Below are 23,756 nucleotides of genomic sequence, written 5' to 3' on the forward strand. Positions count from 1 at the left end.
AATTAAGTTGGGACACTTCAATAAAAAAGTCCCGAAGGAAACTGTCAATTAATGCATTTACACTGAAGCATCATACTTGGGAAAAACATCTTCAAACGCCAGTGCTGTTTCCAGCCATTAAAAAGTTTGCGTGCTGCTTGGTTTCCATAGATACCGGAGGTAATAGGCTCCTTCCCCTCATTGAAGAGTGAGTGTCGCTCCATTTCTTTCTTTCTCTTTTTTCTTTCTTTTTTTTTAACCTAGCCTTTCGTACTTTCTCCCTCCATCCCCATTTATGAAAACAAAAGATAACTAAATTGAAACCTGGCAATGAGATTTGTCTGAGAAAGACAGCTTGATTTATAAGCTCAAGGGACTTCATTTTTGCTCACCTCCTTATTATTTCATGACTTCGACAAATAGTGTTGCTACCTGCAGGGAAGAAATGGAGTTTTCAATTGATCAAATGACTTCCCCAGTCCATCAAACACATAAACATACTCGAAAGGGAAATGTTAATGTTCTGTTGAAGAGCACCTGAGTTTTGGCAAGGAGTAGAGCAGGGCTGGCAAACTGGGGCGTGTAGGGCAAATTCGGCCCACTGCTTGTTTTTGTAAATAAAGTTTTATCGGAACACAGCCACGTTCCCCAGTGTGCATGCTGTCCGTGGTTGCTTTCCTAACAGTGGTAGATTTGACTTGTTGTGACAGAGACTATATGGCCCGCAGAGCCTAAGAGATTCTCTCGGACTCTTTGCAGAACAAGTTTACTTACCCTTGGCATGCAGGAGAGCATCAGGGTTTGGAAGGCATTTTAGGGACACGTTGATCTCGCTGTGACTCAGTTTCTGCATCTTTGAAATGGGGACGACAGGATCTTTTCATAGGGTTTTGGGGACGTGAATGATCTAGAACTGTGCTTGGCACCTATTAGGGGAGCAGTAAATACGAATTTTTTTTTAACCCCAGATTATTTGGCTAGAGAACTCCAGAGCCGCCTAGCTTATGATTCTAGAAGTTCTTGAGAAAACTCAAGGAAAGTGGGAAGACACAAAAGCCAAACAGTTCTACATTGTTCCTGGCCCAGGTGCCTGGCCATGTGTCTCCTCCCTGGGAGCAGGCAAGGGAAACTGAGTGGAGCACTGTTCAGGGATGAGACAGCAAACAAAAGAAACCACAACCATCTAGGAAGAAATCTTTAATTTCTATTCAGCTTTAAAGAGTTTGAGAGAGTTTTTTTTTTCCTTTAAACAAACCAGTTCAAGTACATGCCTTCAGATTATAAAAGTACCTGAAATTGCCTAGAATATCAGCATGCATAGCTTGTTAGTATTTACATATATTTACATACGGAAACAAGAGAAAGATCTACAGCTATTTACAGTCTACATAGGAGAAGAGAAAGGCAGCCTAATTGTATTTCCTAAAATACAGTAGATGAGTCGTCAGCACATGCATATTTAGATAATATTTGCATGATAGAATACAGTTTAAAAAAAAAAGACATACCTTTGTAACTTTCTATGCTAAGGTGTTGCATAATCAAGGTAATTTTTTTTGTTTGTTTTGTTTCTAGTCTATTTGCATCAAGTGCTTTAAAATGTTCACTAACACCGAGGCAGAATTATTTACCCTGGCAATTAAAGCAACAGCACACGTGATCATTTCCTACTAACTAGCAACAAGCTACTGGTGAATGAAATATCTATTGTTTCTCATTACCCATCGACCACTGTGACGAGATCTCTCTGTATAAAGGCAGTGCCTAAGCTATCACCATTAATTATGGAAGTAATATAAATGAGATGCTCTCCACAGTATGTTCTAAATGAAATATTAACAAGGCCAGCGTCTTTGAGCCTGAGAAATGATCCGTTGTAGAGAGCTCGCTATAAAAACGCGCAAACCTAATGCAAACAGCGGGCCAGACATGGGTGTCTGCCTGTGAGAGCTGAGTTCTCGCAAAGTCCATTCTTTTCATTGGTTTCTGGAAGACAGAGTTAAGAGTTAATGTCTTGCCGTGATGTGGTCCCATCACAAGACCCTGTGGGTTTTATTCCACCCCCTCCCCCATGCCTTTTGGTGCTACAGTTGTGGAATATTTCCATGACCTCGGTGTAAATGAACTGTCAACCTTAAAATCTAAGCCAACAGCTTCTTTGGGGTTTGCCCTGAAATCTGGCTTGCTCGCAAAAACAGTCAGCTCTTGGCTTTCTAAAAGATCCAACGTGGCAGGCCAACTCGGTGGAGTGACTCCATGCAGAGGAAAGGAAGGGGGGGAGCTTCTGTTTCACCTGTACTGTTAAGATAGTCTCTGCATCATTATATGGGAACGGAACCCATTAATTCTGCCTGGCAATTATTTCAAAGGTTTATTTCAGTATACGTGGCAAATACAGAGACATACATTTATATACAGTATACAGAGCTACTTAGAACGGAGGATAAAAAAGTAGAGTAAAAATGTAAACTGTTTCAAATGAACACAGGCTAAGTATTTTCTTCTACCTCTTAAAACACCCAGCCATCTTTCAGCACTAGAGTTGAGGCGACCTGGTTGGAAAATTTCAGTTTCCAGCCGTCAGATTTGTCCCGTACGGAAGCATGATGCTATCTTGGGTGGCAAAGTTCTATGGCTCTTCCGCTTCGCCGTTTCGAACTAACCCGTGGAAGCATGGCTACCCCAGTGCGTTTTTCCATCCCAGGGAACTCCCCATTGGAAAAGAAACTGTACTTTGAGCAGTGTGGGTTTTCCGGGCAGCCCTGGCGGGGAATGCCCAGGGAATTCTTCCTTGGCTGTGAGACCATCAGTGGTATCCTCTCTTATTTTTAAGGAGACCATCTCTCAGGCCCAGTCCTCTTTAGGTTGCTCTGGTGGGCATGAATTGAAGGGGGGATAAGCAGGATTAGAGTTGCCCACCTGGAATGCACCTGTGCTGTTCCTCTTCCTTCCCCTCATTCGGAGGAACCTGGACGCCTGCCCCAAGCAGGTCTACAGGCCTCGGAGAACAGCAGGTCTCAGAAAGATGAAAACCATTCTAAATATTGCGCCTCCGCTCTTTTGAGACCAGACATAAATCTGTCGTGGAGTCCTTGCAACATTTATGGCAGGGATTCCGGAACACGGAAGAGGTATGAAAAGGGTCTCATTTATTTCAAGGGAAAGTTCAGAACAGTTCATTGAATCGAAAATACAGGTCCTGAAACCCTACCAAGGTCACTGCGCCCTTACATCCTGCTGCTAGCCTAAGTGAAAATCCTCCCGTGCCTGGCCTGCCCAGAACAAACATGGCGTCGGGCCTATTTGGATGGTTGGGGTTGGCTGCCTTTTGCTCCGCAAAACTTAAGGCTAGTGAGGACAAATATGTTCTTCTGTCTTTAAACACAAAAACAAAACCTTTCCAGCTTTCCGTCCTGAACCGACCAGTCTCTGAACTCGTTCCTGCAAAGGTTTCTCAGAGGAAGAGCAGTGATGTGCCCTCTGACTTTCCGTCTCATTCTACCCTGGTCTCCAAGTCATTCTCTTAAAACTCCATAATGACTCTGCTAGAAATTCATGTCTTTTGTCAAGGGCAATGCTGTGGTCCTTGTAGTCTGACTTGGTTTGGGGCACCTATTTGGGATGCCTGAAAACAGACAAGAAAGGTTCTGTGTCACCTTGTAGACTGTCTCTGAATGGAGGCCTGTGGACATGTGGCTTTTTCTTGAAAGCGGTACCACAACTGCTCCCCCTCCAACATTTCACTCAGGAGACCCTTTGAGTTTGGGGCTCCAGCCTGTGCTGGGACCAGCTGCACTCATGGCAATGGACTGGCCTACCCTATTGCTTGGTCCTCCCCTGGAGCCATTGCGATCAAGCTCCCCGCCCCCCAAGGCTGTGTCCTCAGTGTCCCCTGGGGAATGACACTGCTTTACCTGCTGTGGGGGAGACAAGTCAACCGAGTGGAACCTCTGAGGTTTTCCACACTTGAGAACTTATTTTAGCAAAGAAGCGGTTTCCCTGTGGCAAGAGGAGAAAGTCCATTGCTTTAGAGCAGGACACGTTCTCCTCTGTAGGGCTAAGAGTCCGAATGTGACCAAAATGGATGCTCTGGAACATTCTCTCAGACTTTTAAAGCCTCCACAGTTAAAAACAGGTATCTGCACATTCCTGATCTTCTCCACTTTTCTCTATTGGAGAAATTGAGTGTGTTTTGTAATCAATGTTGAGAACAGCCTGTGAGCAGAACTCCTCAAAGTACTGGAGAAAGTTCTATTTTGACGCCAACAGGAAGTAGCCACATGTATCCAAGCCCGTATGGTTTGAAGCCTTTGTGGGAATCAATCGTTAGGAATTAATTAATTGGGGGGCAGGGGGAGAATGGGGCATGGGGACCAGAGTTTCCTCTGAACACTTGATGTCACATCAGGTATTGTCTTCCAGAAGGCCACACGCATCTTACATGTATGCGAACTTATAGGATGGAGATTTGCTTAGGTTTCATTGGTCTTGATGTGGTTCAGTTCCTGCACTGAAAAAAAAAAAAGTCTAGGGTCCAAGAGGAGCTTGGAGGTGGCATTTTGAATCAGGTGACCTTTTCGTGAAGGTCATTTGCTATTGGATCTTCTGAGGTGGTGCTGAGCCTTCAGTTTTGTTAATCCAAAAGGATATAATTTCAATTTAGTTCACTGACTAAACCAACAACAGAAAAAAATCTCCTTTTAACATTTCTCAGGTGAAGGCATGACAACCCACTTAATTGCAGGCCACGTTGGGGCATCACACCGTGGCCAGCCATGGCTTGGCTGCGAGGAGGGCAAGGAGGCCCTCATCAGGAAGCTTCTGCCAAGAGGGGAGACAGGCAACAGGGAGCAGGCTATAGGCGAACATCTGTGTCACCTGTTTGGGAAGGAGGCTTGGCACGGCCACCTGATAAGACTTCCGGAGTGGTTCCGTCCGTGTGGTTATCTGTGTGGCTTTGGACAAGTTGCTTTTAATCTCTGATGCTAACTGGGCTTCTCTGTAAATGGGGCTACATCATAATTGCCTCTGGCCTGGAGAGCTTCGTGGGGGTTAGAAAATCATGCTTACAAAGCTCCCTGGCGGGGCCTGATGAATTATAAGCTCTCGGTACGTGCTATCCACTGTTACCCCTTGAATAGTCCCTGTTTGCAACCACTCGTTAGAAGAGCATGACAATTTGGAGGACAGGGTCCTTTGGAATTCTCTGTTCTAGCGTCTCCCATAATTTAGGTAGAAGCCGGTGTGTTCGTTGATTAGCACTTACTTCACGACTTGTCAGTTCGATTGCACAAGCATCACGGTGGAGGAAGGGGGTGACTTTTTGGCTGTGGTTGCGCTCCCGGGGAAGGCCCACGAGCCTCGTTCCTCTGCAAGCTGCCTTACTCCGTGTAATGAAATATGCGGCACCTTTTGGGGCTTAAAAGATTGTTCTCAGATGGGAAGGAGGGAACTGATAACATTTGGGGGCCAGTTTGCTTTCGTTTGCCTTTCAAATCAGAGATTCAAACCGTTATTGTCTTTGGAGGAACAGATGTGTGCCAAGGTATCCGGAGATGAACTCCGGAACACGGCATTGAGCTTTTCCAGCAGAGGGGTTACAGACTCTTGTTTCGGGAGCGTTCTTGGGAGACAGGGAAAGACAGGGTGTGGAGACAGCCCTTGATTCCACCCGAGACACGTGCATTCACTCCCTCTTCTCCACCGAGGCTGTGATAAGTCACTCTGCCGCATTCCGGAGCCACCGGACAGGTGGCTGGTTTCGTATCTGATGCATGTTTGCCTAGCAGACGCTGGCGGAGTAACGGGGACAGCTCTGAGGGTTCCAAGAGGCCCCTCTGTTGTCTTCCTGCCATCACTGTCCGGGAATTCAGCACGATAGTCACTGCTCATTTCCAAGAGGGCTCTTCTCCCTGCCCCCCTCCTTGGGTTTCCAAGCTCGGGCTGACTTTCGTGACGGGTTTCTTTACCCAACTACTTTCTGTTGAGTCGATTCACTCAACATTGGCTGCGCGATGTCCTGGCATCAGTATGTCTATAATAAAGCAATCTCCGAACATCTACTCTGCTTGAAATCACTGAATATACAGATGTTCCGTGACTGTGTGTCTACTTTTTTATACGTCTCATAGTTAAATCTACGGCAAGACAGGACTATATTCTTCCTTTTAAGTAAGCATGCATTTTAAAACAGAGAAACTTGAAAACTGAACGTCGTGTACTACGTGTCCTTATTAAAACGCAAGTTATATGAGAGTTGCTAACCAATGCATCACAAATATGAATATGTGGGGGTTGGTTTTTTTCCCTCTACCATATATCGTCTATCAGAAACCTCTGTACCTTTCCTTGGAAAGAGTCCATATTCATTTGTATTCCATGCTGACAGCTCCAGAATGATGGCCGGTGCTTCTCAAATAAAGGTTGATGAAAAGCAGCTACTTAACATCTTTATCCCCACAAAGGGTTTTGTGAGGATGGCTCATTTCGATCTCAGGGTCTCAACTCTACATCAACAACTGCTTTTTAAAGCCCACCTTTCTGGAGTTGAAGATTGGGCTGCCAATCTGACAAATGATTCCTGAAAGAGAATGACGCACCCGTATTACCAAGATACTCTTAACTGAATCCCCCAAAAAAGAATCGTAGGTGATTTTGCATACACTATAAAGATTGAGGGCATACTTCTCCTCTGGCAGCTCACAAATGTTTGACTCGATCCGAAATGGCATTCGGGCGTGATTAAAGGTTCTGCTGGGCTTACCCCGAAATTCTCCGTCTTGCATCATCCGCACCCCAACTCGTGCCGTGTCTACGGGACGGGGCCGCTGCACCCCAGTCCCCAGGGATCCCAACTGCCTGGAACCTGTGAGCTTTGGGTGAGCTGTTCTTAAAACTTCACTTAGGGGAACCCACAGCTCCAGCCGGTGTTGATGTGTCAAGGTATCGCTATTATTTTATCACGCTGGATCAGTAAGCAGTGGTGATAACCACCCGGACGTCTCTTCAGATATTTTATAGCACAGTTGTTAACATTGTTTCCTTTATATGGCTCTTTCATCTTTTTTGAATTATGTACTGATGCCCCAAAAGTGGCATGAAAGCCATCTGATGGTGATTAAAGCGCTCTTGAAACAAGTTTTTTTTTTTTTCATCCGTTTAAAAAATGTTTTATCTTGTATCAGCAGTACCGGTTTATTTACTAATGAGATTTCCCTAATGTGGCTCTGTCTCATTCTGATGATAGGCAGACCAAAAAGCTGATGAGCCAAAAATGAGAACTTGTTATTAAACTGTCATCACATCTGATCGTATAAAGATGTCACTCAGGCTGCCATTGGCACAGCCGAAAAGAGAAGAGAATTCCCCGAGAAGCCAGAAGGGGAGTGGGCTTGGGACTGAAAGGTACGGTCACTACTTAAGTGTCCCGACAAGAGAGGCAAGGGAAGTGGGCACCAGCCGAACCGAGCAAGACCCAGGAGGGTGGATGTGCCGAATGGATGTCGTTCATCTTCAGAGCAGAGGTGGTCTTTGCTTTCAGGGATCCCTACTGCCCCATGTTCTTCTCTAGAGCCGGAGTTACTTATGAATGCCATTAGGACTGTGGATCACCACCCCGAGCCTCGTGGCAAAGGAATCAAAGCCAGCTCTTGGGGAAAGATTGGGCTTTTCTAAAACGCATGGTTCTCGGCATGGCAGCCAAGTGTCTGTTTACACGAAATGAGGTCAACTGCAACTGCTTTCAGATTCCACCGAGGGAAGACGCATGCCCCCAAGCTCCCTCATCAGTCTGATTCTGAATCAATGGACGTGCAGAATTTCTTTGCAAAAATGCCATCCCACCAATGCAAGAGCGCAATCCGACACCATTTTAGAAGGTCACAGTGGCAAGGTACTACCTTGGGTTCGGAAGACTTCCGCTTTTCGCTTTCCCAAGCCGCCTACTTGGATCTTCTCTCCCACGACGGGTGAATGCTAATATTGTAAGCACACTCGCTGGGGGGCGGGGAGCCCGAGTTTAGGGATGAGCTCACTGGGTTTTCTCACCACTTGGGAACTGCTGGCAAACCACCCGACCACTCTTTGGTGGTTTTGGCCACTGCCAAGTAAGATGGAAATCATAGATATCCTGAAAATGAAGCAAAACACTATCTCCACCTGAACTCTGCTAAGAATTGAGGCCAAAGTGATATTTGGCTTGAGTTACCAGGCTGAGCCTCTCAGTTCTTCAATTTGTCTTTAGAGGCAGTCCGCTTCCCTTTTGCCCCCGCGTGGCACGAAGAGTCGTCAGATCAGCCGCTGGGAATTCTTTCGATAAATGTGCCAGGTGCTAAGCTAAGGGTTATTAGGAATGATAATTCAGTGAGAGGGAATTTGGATGACACACACTTATTTCCATTATACTTGAGCCACACAAATCAATTCGAAAAGAAATAGCTGAATCCAAGGAAATAACTGGCTATCTGGGGAGTGGACATGGCCAGGGGGCCGGGGAAATGGGACACCCATTCCTGTTTAATTAAATTGGAGTCATGTCAGGTGTTCGGATTCTGGACTAATGGGACTTGTCCAACCCAGTCAAGCATCCAGCTATCACTAGGACTCGAGTCGGACGCTCTCCGCTGCTCTCCACTCCACAGTGCTCCCCACAAAATCCTGTCGCTTGACTGCGTTTGACCATTTGCTTTTCAGACCAATTGAAATGCGACCCTAGAACCCGACACTGAACCTGTCTCCCCCCCACCAAAAAAAAACAAAAACAAAAACAGAAACGAGCAAAATACTCAAGTCTACTTTTTAGCACTGTCCTAAAATTACGACACCTGGACAGAAATGCGTTTGCCTCTCAAATATCTTTAGGGTCTTCCCCTAAGGGTGACCTTATCCCCATTACCTTTTTCCATCCTCTGCTGCAACCCCCCCCTCCCTATCAGCTGATAATTAGTTGATGCAGCAAGGGCTGTGATCCACATAAATAATCATAAGATGCCAGATAAACTGTATTGGTTTTAAATTAGAGCCGTGCCTATCGTGTCTCCCTACGAACACCAGCCTATTATTTTTAATTATGGCTTGCAAAGCAAAGTGATTTCTTGCCCTCTTTACAGCATCCCTGACAGCATTGTGTCAGCCGGGATGATATGGTGCCCCATCGGCACACACATCCCTAGCCACAGCACCAACTGTTACTCAGAAGGTGAATCGAAAGTAATCAATTGTACTCATTGCAACTTACAGTTTGAAGTGGCCTGGGAGGAAATGTACCCCCTTAGTCACTGTCCCCTTGCAAATGCGGGATGAATATGAAGAAAGGTTTTCATGGGATCTGGATGAATTACTACACGTGTCCTGTGTCTGCTTGAGACACGTATGCGTGGCAAGAAGAACGTGTGTAGGCGTGTTTTCAACATTTTCACCCAGCAAACCCTTCTCCTAGCAGCACCGTGGGCAAAAAAAAATAAATAAATAAAGAGAGGCTCTGGCACCAGGCCCTCCCTGGGTTTTCTATCTGATGGGCATTAGAGTGGTTGGTTTCATCCAGACAGAAGGTTCTGGAAACATCTCGGGGTCAAATCACATCATGCATTCAGAAGTCAACGGGGTGGATGAACTTGTTCCTGCATGTTCAAAGGCATATACCCTCTTTTTCTCTTGGCTCAGAAGAGACCTTTGATGTGATTTATTGCGGCGCGTATTTATTTCTGAAGCCTTTTCCTCTACGAGGTGTAAAAAGTCACACCAGCTTTACGAGCAGCGTTTGTGAACTTGCTTTTTTCCAGGATGGTCACCGCCTCCCTTTTAGGGTCACGTGCTGAGTTCAGTACCCTCTGCCATGCTGAGATCGGGGTGCAGCCGAACCCGACACGGAGGGGCTTGCTCGTGCCCAGACAGAATGAAGTCAGCTCATCACCTCTTTTCTTTAAAAAATAATCACAATGACAATAATGAGAATAATAATGAGTTGGGCCTTCTTTTTCTTTGATTTCCAGCAACAAGGAGCTGCCACCACCGTCTACTGTGCTGCCGCCCCAGAGCTCGAGGGCCTGGGAGGGATGTACTTCAACAACTGCTGCCGATGCGTGCCGTCCCCCGAAGCTCAGAGCGAAGACACGGCCCGCGCCCTGTGGGTGCTCAGCGAGCGGTTAATCCAGGAAGCTCTCGGCAGCCAGTCCGGCTGAGCGTGAGCGGCCGTGAGCGTGCTCGGCACACACACCCGCCCTGTGCGCGCGTAGCTGCCGACGCCGGGCCCCTGCCCACTTACGATCCCGGGCCTTTCCAGGTCCCCCCAGCCCCCCCGACCCCCGCCCCCAACCCAGATCCACCAGACAAAGGAAGTAAGAGTAGTCACGACAGAGGGAAAAATGCCAAGCGCCGGTGAGAAGCTGGGAATGGCAGGGCCAGGGGGACAATCTCCTTTCTCTGGGGCTGGGTGAGGCCCGGGTCTCTTTGCTTTCCTGGTGGCGGCCTGTTTGAACGCAAACGCTTAGTTGGTATGCGGGTCCCTTGTCTCACGGCAGAAGCCCAAGCAATTCTCTCACACTGTTTAGAGTAGCCAGGTGCCCCCTGTCTCTCCCCACCCTGGCCACCACCACAGCCACGGCCTTACCATCGCCACGCTGTAGCCAGGAACTGGTCTTCTCCTGTTGAGGGCAGAAGAGGCGAGTGTCTGTCCTTCTTTGCTGCCCGGATCCAGGAGATCATTGTTTGACTCACCCTGACCAAGCCTGAGTGGGCGCGGTGATGACTGGGGACCCTTGTTCCAGCCAGCCAGGAGGGAGGTGACACTTAGAAATGGGTGCCATACACAGAGCTGGTGGGTCACAGAAGGGCTGGCCCGCCCACTCCGTCGCCAAAGCTGCACCCAAAATTCTTTAGAGATTGTAACAAATTCTGCAAATCATGCCCTAGACACCTTGGCAGGCAAGAAAGGAAGCATTGCGTCCGTGAGAATATACAGGATATTTGCGGGAGCAGAGGATAAAAAGTCGTTTCCATTCATTCCTCATCTGCAGTTTCTAGAAGTAACCCGGATCGCAGAGGTTCAAGACCTCTGCGTTATCCTGCTGGAGATTTCTGCTTAGACTTCCTGTCACTCCTCCCATCCTATGCTTAATAAAAGAACATGCTTGAATATTATCACCTGAAGTTCGCACTGTTTCTTTAAGTGTTTGTTTCAGTTTTGTTTTTTGTTTTGTTTTCTTTTTTTAGAAAAGAAATCTAGAGGAAAAATAAAGCGCTTCTTGTAGACGCCAGGAAAACACCGTTCTTGTTTCTTCTTCTCTGAGTTTGTTTTGTTTTTGTGCTTTGTGGCTGTCTGTGGGCCAAGTTGTCTCCCGCGATTAGCATGCCAGCATCATATTTTCTGCAGAAGAAAGAAGAGAAAAAGAAAAATGACTATTGTTTAATTTCACCTGAGAGGTTTTGTTATTACTCGCGGGTTATTTCAGTCCTCAATGGCTTGCTCCCCCTGCAATTACCAAGTTCTCGGTGATTAGAGACTCTATCTGTGCATCAGAATGGGGGCGATTGAGGTCTCTTTCTAACTAACCCCCTTTCCCATTCCAGCAGGGAGATAGGCAAATCCACAATGGCATGACAGAATGCTTTGGCCAAAATACCAAGCGGTAGGGTACGTGTGTGTATGTCATTGTTCATCCTGACGATGGCAGTTTCGGGTCAGGCAACGTCATGAGTCTCTGGGCCTCTGGCCCTGTGGTACGGGCAAACGCCAGTGCTTTCCAGGGCTCTGAGCCTGGCACGTCCTCTCCTCTGGCTACAGTCTCCCTAACAAAATCCTTATTATCGCAGCTCCTTTAAAACCATGAACCTGATAATGTCGCTTTTCTGGTCCAAACCCTCTAGAGTTTCTGAGGTTGACTGTTTGCAAAGTGGTGCTCACAGTTCTCCTCCTGGTCCCCACACCTTGGACAGTCCTCTACTACACCGGCTCTGGCCTGGGCCACATGACTTGCTTTAGAAAATTTGAAAAGTGCCTGTGCACTGGGGCCTGCCTTTGCAACTCTGGAACCACGATCAGGTGAATGAGCCTGGGATAGCCTGCTGGACGATGACATGTGGTTGCTACCCTAAGTGACATCAAGCTAACCATTGGACCTGTGAGTGAGGCCACCCCAGACTAGTCAACCCCAGCCAAGCCAACCGAGATGAGAAGCTCCCCAACCCCAATAAGAAGAACCCAGATAAGAAGCTCCCAGATCCACAGAACTGAAAAAAAAAATGAAAGTTTGTTATCTTAAGCCACAGAGTTTGATCATTACTTGTTACGCAGCAGATACTAACTGATACAACTTCTCATCTCAGTGAGTAAAGTCCATATTTTTTACCATACCCTAGGGATTCTTTCATAAACTGGTTCCCAGCTAGCTTTTCAATCTCATGTTCTAGCACTTTCTCCTCACCCGCTACATGAAGCCAATCTAGCCTTCTTGGGTTCCTGAAATATGCCAAGCACACTCCCCGCTCAAGGACTTTGTACTTGCTGTTCCCTCTGCCAAAATGCTTTTCTTCCAGAGACCTGCATGGCTTCCTCTCATACCACATTCTGGTTTCTGCTTAGATGTTACCCCTTTCTGATGAGGTGATATCCAACATATCAAAGTGAACTAAGGGAGAATGTGCTGCCTACCTGCCTCCTTGCACTGTTAAGTTTGCTGTGCTGCCTGATTTCCATATGGATCCTGCATCAGGAGGATGAGATGAGGCTTGGGGGAACCTGAGGTGAGGATTCCCCCGAATCAAGAACCTCTCAGGGTGCCTGGGTGGCTCAGTTGGTTAAACATCTCCCTTTGGATCAGGTCATGATCTCACGGTTTATGAGTTCAAGCTCTGCATCTTCTCTTTCTCTCTCTCTGTCCTTTCTCTCTTACCCTTCCCCACTTGTGCGCGCGCGCTCTCTCTCTCTCTCTCTCTCAAAATAAATAAATAAACTTAAAAAAAAAAGAGGCTCTCTAAGTCAGGTAGACTAAGTCTTCATTTACTCATTCACTCAACAAACATATACTCTGTGCTCCATTGTGGAAACCCAGGGTTGAGGGTAACCATAGAAGAATTTACATCTCGGGTCTGTAGGCTTCTTCACCTTGCACGAGATGAGCAAGTGCCAAGGTGAGCAAGCAGGTGGGCAAGAGCCTCACTCCTTCTTTAGCTTATTCTAAGTCCGAGGCTGCTAGTGCTCAGCAGAGGCCAGGGGTGTGTGTGTGTGTGTGTGTGTGTGTGTGTGTGTGTGTGTGTGTGTATGTGTGTGTGTGTGTTACAAAGAGCATATATGTAATATTTATGTACAGGTAATATATATTTTAATCCTATAATAGTGATCCTACCCTACCATTGTCAGTACTAACTGCAGATACTGTGTAGCGAATATGTGCCACTTGCTGGTCTAGGCACATCACGCTCACTTCATGCTCACATCATGGGACTGAGGTTTACAGAAACAAAGTAACCTACCGACAGTCCCATAGCGGGGGAGTAGCAGAATCTGCATTGGAATCCAGGTCTATCACCTTCAAATCCACGCGACTTCTGCTACATCCCACTGTTTAACGAGTAGCCTATCGACCAGCAGTCGATGCCCACTGAATTTATACAACGAGTGAACTATTCACGAAGGAAGATTATTTGGCGTGTTACCCAAGCACAGGACCTGGCCGTCCTCCCGGTGCCCAGCGCCTAGTATAGACCTGACAAATTATTTCTGTACATGCCATTTAACCGGCGTCAGCCCCACGGACCTTTTCTCTTGTCCCGGTTGTCTGCATCTGGCCTTGGTTCCTTAGGATTAGCTTCTAATGGACTCAAAGTCCAGAGTTCTCCACCATTGCCCAGCACCATAGAATCCACCCAGAACAGGAGGAGAGAGCCAGTTTCCCGACAGCCATCTTCTTTGGAGGCACTCTCTCCCCCAAAGGCGGCCGATTTTCACTTCCATGGCTGATTAAGAGAGACCCCTCTATCAATAGGAAATCAGAAATTGAAGCATCCCCGGTAAAGGCTGAAGCTGTGGCTTGTGGTTTCGCTGTTTTCAAATGGGGTTATGGGTGGTTTTGTTTTGAACTTCAGTGAAGGAGGCCTGATTACTTTCATTAAGGTCAGCACTAGGCCAGAAAGCCTTGGCTTGTAAACTGTCTGCCCATTCTGGTCACCAGCAGGGACCATTTTTATTTTTTTAATTTTTTATTTAATTTTTTTTAACGTTTATTTTTTTATTTTTGAGACAGAGAGAGACACAGCATGAACGGGGGAGGGGCAGAGAGAGAGGGAGGCACAGAATCGGAAGCAGCCTCCAGGCTCCGAGCCATCAGCCCAGAGCCCGACCCGGGGCTCGAACTCGCGGACCGCGAGATCGTGACCTGAGCTGAAGTCGGACGCTTAACCGACTGAGCCACCCAGGCGCCCCAAATTTTTAGAAGTTTGCATTAAACACACACACACACACACACACACACACACACACACACACAAAACACGTCTAAAATCACGATACTTCTCCCATGTGTTAACTCTTTGTGCCTTTCAACATGCCCAAGCTAGGTTGGTTGGGTTCATTTTAGAATAGTAAGAGATATCACAAAGTATTTTCCACATGATCACTTAAAACACTGCTCTGAATTACGCCTGATGATGAGATAATGTGCTAACACTGAAGCAGTTCTTAAAAAGGGAAAGAAAGGCTCCAAGACCACCATTCCAACACAGACAGTTTCTTCTTTGTTTACTACGTTGGAAGTCTTCAGACTACTGGGTTTCCTGTCCCCTCTTTTCCCATTCTTCCTTCCTCAAATTATCTCATTCCTTAGTTTTCCATAATTGTAATGGACCCGGATATATCCTCTTGCTGGTGGGTTATCATTTGGAAATTCGCATGATGGGGCATTTAGGTCATTTCTAGTTTTTGCTGTTAGAACTAATGGCTTCATTAGCATCTCTACGCACACAGCCTTTCCCTCCTGTCATTTAACCTCCCCAGCATACATTTGCAGATAGGGAACTATTGGGTCTAAGCGCTCTTATTTGGCTCTTGCTGTATATTGCCTGTTGTCATCTGGAAGGGCTACAACCAGCAGAACGTGCATGTTTCTGTGTTTTTTTACAACCTCATCGGTGTTGGGTGTTGCCATTTAATTTTTTTTTTTTAACATTTTGACTTCACATTTTCACCATCTGTAACTATTTATACAAAACACTCCCAAGCAGACGGTCTCCTTATTTAAGGCAGGAGCATTTTGTCTTTCATTTCCCCACGGGACCCCGTTCACCATTTTAATTAGAGTGGAAATTCCAGGTGAGCCTACGTTTGGTTTGGGTACGTCTTCAACGTTTATTTATTTTTGGGACAGAGAGAGACAGAGCATGAACGGGGGAGGGGCAGAGAGAGAGGGAGACACAGCATCGGAAACAGGCTCCAGGCTCCGAGCCATCAGCCCAGAGCCCGACGCGGGGCTCGAACTCACGGACCGCGAGATTGTGACCTGGCTGAAGTCGGACCCTTAACCGACTGTGCCACCCAGGCGCCCCGGGTTTATAGATTTCAAAATAAATTCTTGATAAATCTCTTATCAAGACTTATGATCCTGCATTCAGTGAACCAATATCCTGTGGTGGCAAGATCATTTTCTTCTTATTGGAGAGTTAAGTTTCCTCCACGACCATATTCGTTAATATAAATAAAATATAAATATATTTGCATAAGATTTCAGGGGGAGGTGGCTTGGTTATTTTCTTAGCATGGACCCCAAAGAGCATGCAGGGTCAAACAAGTATGGAAATTTTTAAGGCTCCTGGCAAGATGCCTTTTCTGAGCTGCCCACAAGGCTGGTTGGAATCCCTGCCAAGTGGTCTTCTAGAAGAGCAGGTGTGTTTTGACCCAGGTGCATTTGCTGTTGACCAGTTCATTTTCCCCAGATACTCTGCCCCTGGGGCTTGGAAGTGTTGACCTCACTCAGGGCTGCCTGTCAAAGTCCTGGGGCATGGGGGGGCATGGGGGGGCATGGGGGCGCCTGGGTGGCTCAGTCGGTTAAGCATCCGACTCTTGATTTCGGCTCAAGTCATGATCCCAGGCTCATGGGAATCAAGCCCCACATCAGGCTCCACGCTGTTAATGCAGACTGCTTGGGATACTCTCCCCTTCTCTTTCTCTCTCTCTCCCCTGCCCTTTCTTTCTCTCTCTCTCTCTCTCTCTCTCTCTCTCTCTCTCTCTCTCTCTCAATAAATAAATAAACCTAAAAAAATTTAAAAACTAAAATCCTGGGGTATGGAACACTCTTTCCCTCTGGAACCAAGACGGAAGAGGACAGGAGCTTTGCGTCAGCGAAATCGAAAAGGCTGAATGTGAAAGAATCCAGCTAAATTTTGGGTCAGCCGTTTTTGCCAGCTTCTGGTAGTGTTACAGTATTAATTGTTCTGCTCTTTCAGAACCTACTGAGAAAGTTTGAAGACTTTCTTGGCGACGCTGGTAAATGCTCAGAATTCCCAGCCTGGTTTTCTGAGACAGAGCTCGCCCTTAAGACGTGGTCCGGGGGAATTTAACTGGTGTGGCCTAGATTTGAAGGATTTTATGATGAAGCACTTGGCTTCTCCCTCTTATTAGTGGCTGCCTTCAAACCCACTTCAGGGAGACAGGCTGAGCAGATCCTTCTAGATGATTTAGGAAAATTTTCATTCAGATCACCCTTTTTCCCCAAACAAGATTCCCTAACCTTCTAGAAGCCTGCATACACGTCCCAAAATATTCCCGACGACTTCAAAGCTTCAGCACTCTCAAAACATAGAAATAACAGACATGGAAAAGCAGCAGCAATGTACAGCTTTATATTTATACAGTCCTACATGTCTATCTTTATCTCGATATGCTAAATCTCAATGTAAAAATAGGCACTATTAGTGATAATAAGTACTATTTAAAATAAAATTATAGTGAGCATTTTTAAAAATAAAAACCAGACCCTCTGACCCAGAAATTCAAGTTCTAAGTGTTAATCCTAAAACAAGACAGTTCTCCCAGCCTGGACAGATGTAGCAGTGTTTGTGAGTATGTGTTTGTGAGTGTTTGTGAGTATGTGTTTGTGAGTGTTTGTGAGTATGTGTTTGTGAGTGTGTGTGTGTGTGTGTGTGCGCGCCATGCACACAGATATGTCAAGAGCTTTGGAATCTGAAAACTGCACTAACATACTAATGGATCTGAAAAGCCTTACTTTTGAAAATAAGCAATTTAACGATGTTTAACCCCAAACCCCTTGAACACAGGTCATTGCTTTTTAAGATACTAACAGAAACAATAGTGTTCTCCAGGACGCAGGTGGAAAAATGTTTTTCTTAGAGCAATAATAATAATAATAACGAATAATAATAATGTTGAGGGATGCCTGGATGGCTCAGTTGCTAAGCATCTGACTTTGGCTCAGGTCATGATCTTGTGGTTTGTGGGTTCGAGCCCTGCGTCAGGCTCTGTGCTGACGGCTCGGAGGCTGGAGCCTGCTTGTCCACCCCTCCCCTGTTCATGCTCTCTCTCTCTCTCTCTCTCTCTCTCAAAAAAATTTTTTAAAACTTAAAAAAAAATGTTGAAAAACTGAGATCAATTGAAATCTCTCACTTGGAGGCAGGCCTCCCTGATTACCACAAAATGATGTTGTGGAAGAAATGTGATTGGCTGAAATGACGTTTTAACATATTAGGTGGAAAAAATGCAGGTTATGAAAGAGTCGATAAGGTATGATCCCATTTTTGTGAAAAAAAATGGGCATTTGTGCTTCTGTACCTATAAATTATGCATTAAGAGAAAGGACTGAACGGCGTTACTAACGGTTATCTCTGGCGAGAGGAAACGTAAGTGATTTTTTGTCTTTACGGTTATCTGCATTTCCCACATTTTCGACAATCCAAGTATGTCCCGCCACATTTTAAAAAGGAAAAGTTATCAAAAGAAAAGGCGAAACGTGCCAATGATTTCGTAGACGTGCCCAGCTGCTTCCTGAACCATTAGAGCACAGCTGGGGGCTGATTCGAGTCCCGTCATGGGTCCTCCAGAAGGTTCTCCGGGGCTGGCACAGTGACACAAACAGAATGGCAGAGGCTGGGGGACTTTCGGGACTGCCTGACACCAAGTACACGCGAGAAACAAAAGCAGCTCCATTATTTTGGGTCGCTTCGTGTCTTAAAATAACTGGCCGGCGGTCGGAATGATACTCTCGCGGCGGTGTGTGTTCAAATACCACGTCCCTGTGGCTTTGGCCAGGTGAGTGGCCAATAAGAGTCTCTCTCCGCCTGAGCCTGACATTCTGCCAGGGCTGAAACACAAGCTCCCACTGTTCAATTCCTCACCTCTCCACCTCCGTGCACTCCTCTTAACCTTGAACGTTCATAGCCAGCTCTTGCAGATGCCGGACGGCGGTCCTATGCCAACCCCCCCTCTCACTTTTCCTACTAGCGTTGCTTATTAAAACTTTGTACTAAGCGATAAGCCAAAGTATTGATTCTGTCCATCCACCTGATGTCTGCTAATGCAAAATCTCTTTTAAAATATTGCTTGTTGGAAAAGTAAAGCTAGATATGCTATGTTATACTACATAAATATAATCATCCAAAAAAACCTTGAAAAAGGGATTAGGATGTAAAAATATCACCAGTGGCCATAGAGCTCCTGAGTGAAGTCCTAGGTGTGGACAGCCTCTCTTGGAATCTGGACAATAACGTAGGATTTGGGGACTTGCAATGACTTTTTCTTGAGTTTTATGACATTCTATTTGGAAGAAAAGAATGAAAAGTACACCAGCTAGGGGCACCTGGGTGGCTCGGTCGGGTAAACACCCTACTTCCGCTCAGGTCACGATCTCACAGTCCGTGAGTTCGAGCCCAGAGCCTGGAGCCTGCTTCGGATTCTACGTCTCCCTCTCTCTCTCTCTCTGCCTCTCCCCAGCTCGTGCTCTGTCTCTGTCTCTCAAAACAAATATTTAAAAAAAAAATGTAAAAGTACACCATCTAGAAAAAAAAGAAAAACTAAAAAAATAACGTTTCATCCGACAACTATCCCTCTAAATGAGAGCAGGATCAGTGACAAATGGCCTCACCAGCCCTCGCTCTGACTTTTAACTCCAGGACAGTATGCTGAACTGATCTTTCGCAAGGCTTTGGAGAGCATCGCCTCACAGACCGGCCCGAGCGTGTGACCGCAATTTCACTTTTTCAGACTGGGTTTCGCGATGCCTGAGACCCCGCTTCTCACCGGCCGGTGCCCTTTTTAGTCGTGGCATCTCTGCTCATTCACACTTTTACAAGACACACACGCAGTGTGAAGGTAGAACGGAAGGGCCGTCTGCTCACATTCGGCGCGGATGAAACCTCAAACCTTTCTCCTAAGCGTCCACGCAGGCTGGGTCGTGAGGCACTTTGCTCCGGGAGACCAATGTGACGGCGGTGGTGGGGTGTGGGTGTAGCTGACGGCCCCTCTCAGGGCTTCGACCCGGGTGCACTTTTGTGGAAATCAGAGCCGGGAGATCACTTACATCGACTCCCCAGAGGGCGACGACCCCAGCGGTTGTGCTAAGTGGATCCCCTTTTCACCTCCCAGCAACACTATGCTGGGTCTGAGATGGGGCAAGTCAGTAACACCAAGGCGGGATATTAGGTGTCGACAGAGGGATCACGAAGAACAAAAATATTCTTGGAGAAAGAATATAAGGCAGAAGAGAAAGCCTAGTGAGATGGCCCTGGTTTCCGGCCTCACCTGCCCAGTGATGTGACGCTGGGGCATCATTTGCCTTCCCCCAGCGCCCAGGCCCAGGGACTTGTGAGGATGAAGCCTGGTTCATAGAAGCAGGTTAGTAACTAATTTAATTTAATTTATTATTTATTTATTAATTTTATTTATTTAAAAAAAAAATTTTTAACGTTTATTTATTTTTGAGACAGAGAGAGATAGAGCACGAACGGGGGAGGGTCAGAGAGAGAGGGAGACACAGAATCAGAAACAGGCTCCAGGCTCTGAGCAGTCAGCACAGAGCCCGACGCGGGGCTCGAACCCACGGACCGCGAGATCGTGACCTGAGCCGAAGTCGGACGCTCAACCGACTGAGCCACCCAGGCGCCCCTATTTATTAATTTTAAATCCCTCCTCCTTAGACCAGAATCACTGTCCTTCCCTTTTGGGAACAGGGCTTGATGGAGCCATAAAAACAGCAGTGACAGTAACAATTGTGGGGGGTGGGCTCATGGATGCTCAAGAGTCATCTAGAAGACAGGCATTTTGCAGAGCATCTCCTTGAGGGTCTACTAAAGACTGGCCCTGTCCCTGTATCTGCAGTTTGAGCTCCCGTTGTAGCTGGGATTCACCCTGCACTTTGAGGGGGCTCCTGCTCTGCCGAGGGCACCAGAGCCATGAAAGTGTCCGAAAGTTACGAACAGCCTGAGCCCAGGGCCGGATGCTCTGCGCCGGGCAGGGACGGGGCACTAATGGTGCGCGGTATGGAGGGTACCTCGGTCCATCTGTGGACAGGGGAGTGAGGACGAGGCCAACAGAGCCCAGGAATGGCGAGTTGCTCGAGCCCTGGGGTTGCTGTTGAGCCATCCAGAGGAGTGGCCGCGGGCTGCAGCTTGGTGCTGCACAAAGCATCTAACGAAAACGTCTCCCTCTGGGACTCCTCTCCTCTCCATTCCATTTATTTTATTTTTATTTTATTATTACTTTTAATTTTTTTTTTTTAATTTATTTTGAGAGCGAGAGAGAGCACAAGTAGGGGAGGGGCACAGAGAAGGAGAGACAGAATCCCAAGCAGGCTCTGCACCATCAGCGCAAAGCCCACTGCGGGGCTCGAACGCACAAACGGGGAGATCGCGACCTCAGCCGAGACCAGGAGTTGGACGCTTAACCAGCTGAGCCACCCAGGTGCCTCACCTCTCCATTTCAGAGTGCAAGGCACTGGGTTTTATCCTAACCTCAGGGTGAGTCAGGTCCTAAATTCACTCTTCCATAGAATGAGCTGATTTCTGTGGCTCCGAGCTAGCAGCAGCCTGTGTATTAATTTAACTCCATTTTTATAGGTCTTTTGCATGCCGGGTGAAGCACACGGCACTACCATCTAATTAAAAGGAATGCTTATCAATTTGCAGGATAGTCGCTTATGGGAAGGCATTATAATAAAAACACTACACCAAATCCTCCATTCTGAAGAGGTAAACATCAATCACCTAGTGAGAATATTAGCATTTAATCATACACTTGCTGAGCGAATCTGTAGAAACATTCTTGCCTTGAGAAACATCCCCGGTTCTTAAACAGTTAACTTTCTAGAATGGAATTGCACAGAGCCTTTCTGAAGATCGGACGCAGGAGGAGGTAATGACAAGGGTAGCTGTTTCTGGCGCCCTAATTTGGCCAGGACTTCTGTCCTTTGGCATGCTAAGGCGGGCTGCTTCTGCGGGTACCACTGGCAGCGACAGAGAGGATGTGCAGGATGTGTGACCCACACACATGACTGAGGCATAAACGCTATGGCTCAGAGACTGTTTCGGCACTGGACTAGACATCAGGCACAGGAAGCCTGGCCTTGACCCCACCCTTGCCTTGCTGGGTGGCCTTGAGCAAACTGGGCAAGCCTTAGTTTTATCATCTGTGAAAACAGACCCACTGACTTCAAAAAATTGCTACAGTCATGAGAGACCTTGCAGTATAACGGAATGAGCACGGGTCAAATCCTGGTGCTACAGGTGATCAACCCTCAGCCAGAAAAAAAAATGCCTCGCTGTGTCTACAAAGAGGATGCCCTGAAAATGCCCACTCTGCATGCTTGTTCTCGGAGACTGAAAAAAATCAATCAAGCAGGGGGAGAATAGTTGACAGTCAGGCTTGAAATGGATGTCAATTTCCCATCGTGGAGTATCCTTTCTAAATCGAACGTGCTAAGATGATATCCCAACTTTTCGGAACAAATTGCTCTTATTTAACAGCAGGAGGGTCCCCTGAGATCCTCGGCTGCCCTTTTATTTGGGGGTGAAGTCGAGCACCCTCAGCAACTCCACCTCTCCTCAGGAATGTCTTTTTCTAATTCGACAGGGTAGGGCTGCATTCTGTAATATCTCTTTGCCCCCGATTTACAATCACCCCTCGTCTAATGCTGGCTGAGGTTTGTCAGGCTGGGCTGGTTCAAATGTCTATTTTAAATATCTCCCAAAAAGCAAATTAAAATAAGAAACGTCAAGTTCTTCTGTGTAGTCCCATTAGCTTGGCCTCTGGAAAAATAGCTTCCAGGCAGAAAAAAAGAAACAGCCAAAGGGACTGTTCCCACCTGGATCCCAAATCCGGAGAGCAGCCCATTCACTCTGCCACTGGGCTCTTCTGGGACAGGAGACTGACGTCTCCAAAGCCCAGTGCTTTGGGGCGCAGACTGTTAATGACCCAGGCGAGAGGGAGGGAGATGCCGCCATTTTCGTATTCCGACCTGGTTTCTAGGGTAAAACTGGACATGACTTCTTGCTGCAGAATCTCTTTTACCCTAGTATCAGATAAGTACCTGAAGGAAGTCCTACGGGAGTGCAGTCGAGATCCCAAAAGCTGGAACAAGTGAAAATAAAATGACCTACGTCACAGGACAAAAGGCACTGATCTCAGCACCAAGCACAAAGGGAAGATGCTTTGCCCATTTGATTCAAGTGTGGTTTTTATCTACGCGTCCAGTTATCAGGCATCAGCCCGCCTATCTTCCTACCTATCAGTTCACTCCAACCCATCGGTAATAGGAGCACTCACACGGCAAAACGAAGAAAACAGGAAAGCAAGTATTAGAGAAGTATAAAGATAGCTATGGAGACAATATACACACAAAAAAAACACACAAAGAAAATACACTGTGATCTATTAAAACGGCTGCACCAGCGAGAGATGAATGTGGGGAGATATGAATATAGGCGCATTTCCTTCCTTCCCTTCCACTTATTTGAAACACTTAACACACTTTACCAACTTTCTACAAGAACATTTCCACGTTATTAATGCCACTTTAAAAAAATGTTTTCGACACTTATCTGTTCTTGAGAGACCGAGGGAGACAGAGCGCGAACAGGGGAGGGGCAGAGAGAGGAGACACAGAATCTGAAGCCGGCTCCAAGCTCCAAGTTGTCAGCACAGACCCCGACGCGGGACTCAAACCCACGAACCATGAGATCATGACCTGAGCCGAAGCTGGATGCTCAGTGGACGGAGCCACCCAGCCGCTCCTAATGCTACTTTCTGTAACACCTGTATAACATTCCAGAATTTGGGCGTTCCCTAATTGACTTGCCAATTCCCCTATTGTTTAAAGAAAGGAAGTTGGACTCCTGATCCAGTCTGACTTCCCAGTCTGGATCACAGAGAAGTTAACTGAGAAAGCTCGCAGAAACACACTTCACTCAATAGTGGACAGAGGTTTGGGGCTGATGCTGTCCCTGCCTGGCACCCGTGGCCCATAAGCTTTGCGTGAGGGTTAGCTACAGGACAATTAAAAATCAAAAAGTCCAGGTAAAAGTGTGTCTGAAGTTATCTGCTCTCTGAAACAAATTTGTTCCCTGAGGACAGCTGAGATTTCCTTCCAAAGCGACCCGTGTATCCAACTTTCAGTAATAGTTGGAAAAAGGTCAGCGTAAAGACAGGCCATTCTTAATGAGCAACTACCCACGCAGGTTTTTCATGCGATGAAGAAGGGTCCTTGCCTCAGTGACAGGAAAGCCCATTCACAGGCTGGGTCGTTTATTCACTGAACAAACAATTGTTAAGCTTCTCCTAACATGCG

General features: G+C 46.8%; 2 protein-coding genes across 2 annotated transcripts in view; one reads left to right on the plus strand and one right to left on the minus strand.

Moving 5' to 3' along the window:
• WWOX (WW domain containing oxidoreductase) overlaps positions 1-11,115 on the plus strand; it is a 983,070-nt gene extending 971,955 nt beyond the window's left edge. The window contains exon 9 of the mRNA XM_003998263.6: positions 9,969-11,115. Within this exon, the coding sequence (XP_003998312.1) occupies positions 9,969-10,157 (189 nt within the window). The 3' untranslated portion in view covers positions 10,158-11,115. The remainder of the gene's footprint in view (positions 1-9,968) is intronic.
• The window catches only part of MAF (MAF bZIP transcription factor), a 347,997-nt gene continuing 325,402 nt past the window's right edge, over positions 1,162-23,756 (minus strand). Inside the window, exon 3 of the mRNA XM_045045967.1 lies at positions 1,162-11,341. The gene's annotated coding sequence lies outside the window, so the exon portion shown is untranslated. The remainder of the gene's footprint in view (positions 11,342-23,756) is intronic.

Source organism: Felis catus, chromosome E2 (assembly GCF_018350175.1).
Source record: "Felis catus isolate Fca126 chromosome E2, F.catus_Fca126_mat1.0, whole genome shotgun sequence".
NCBI lineage: Eukaryota > Metazoa > Chordata > Mammalia > Carnivora > Felidae > Felis > Felis catus.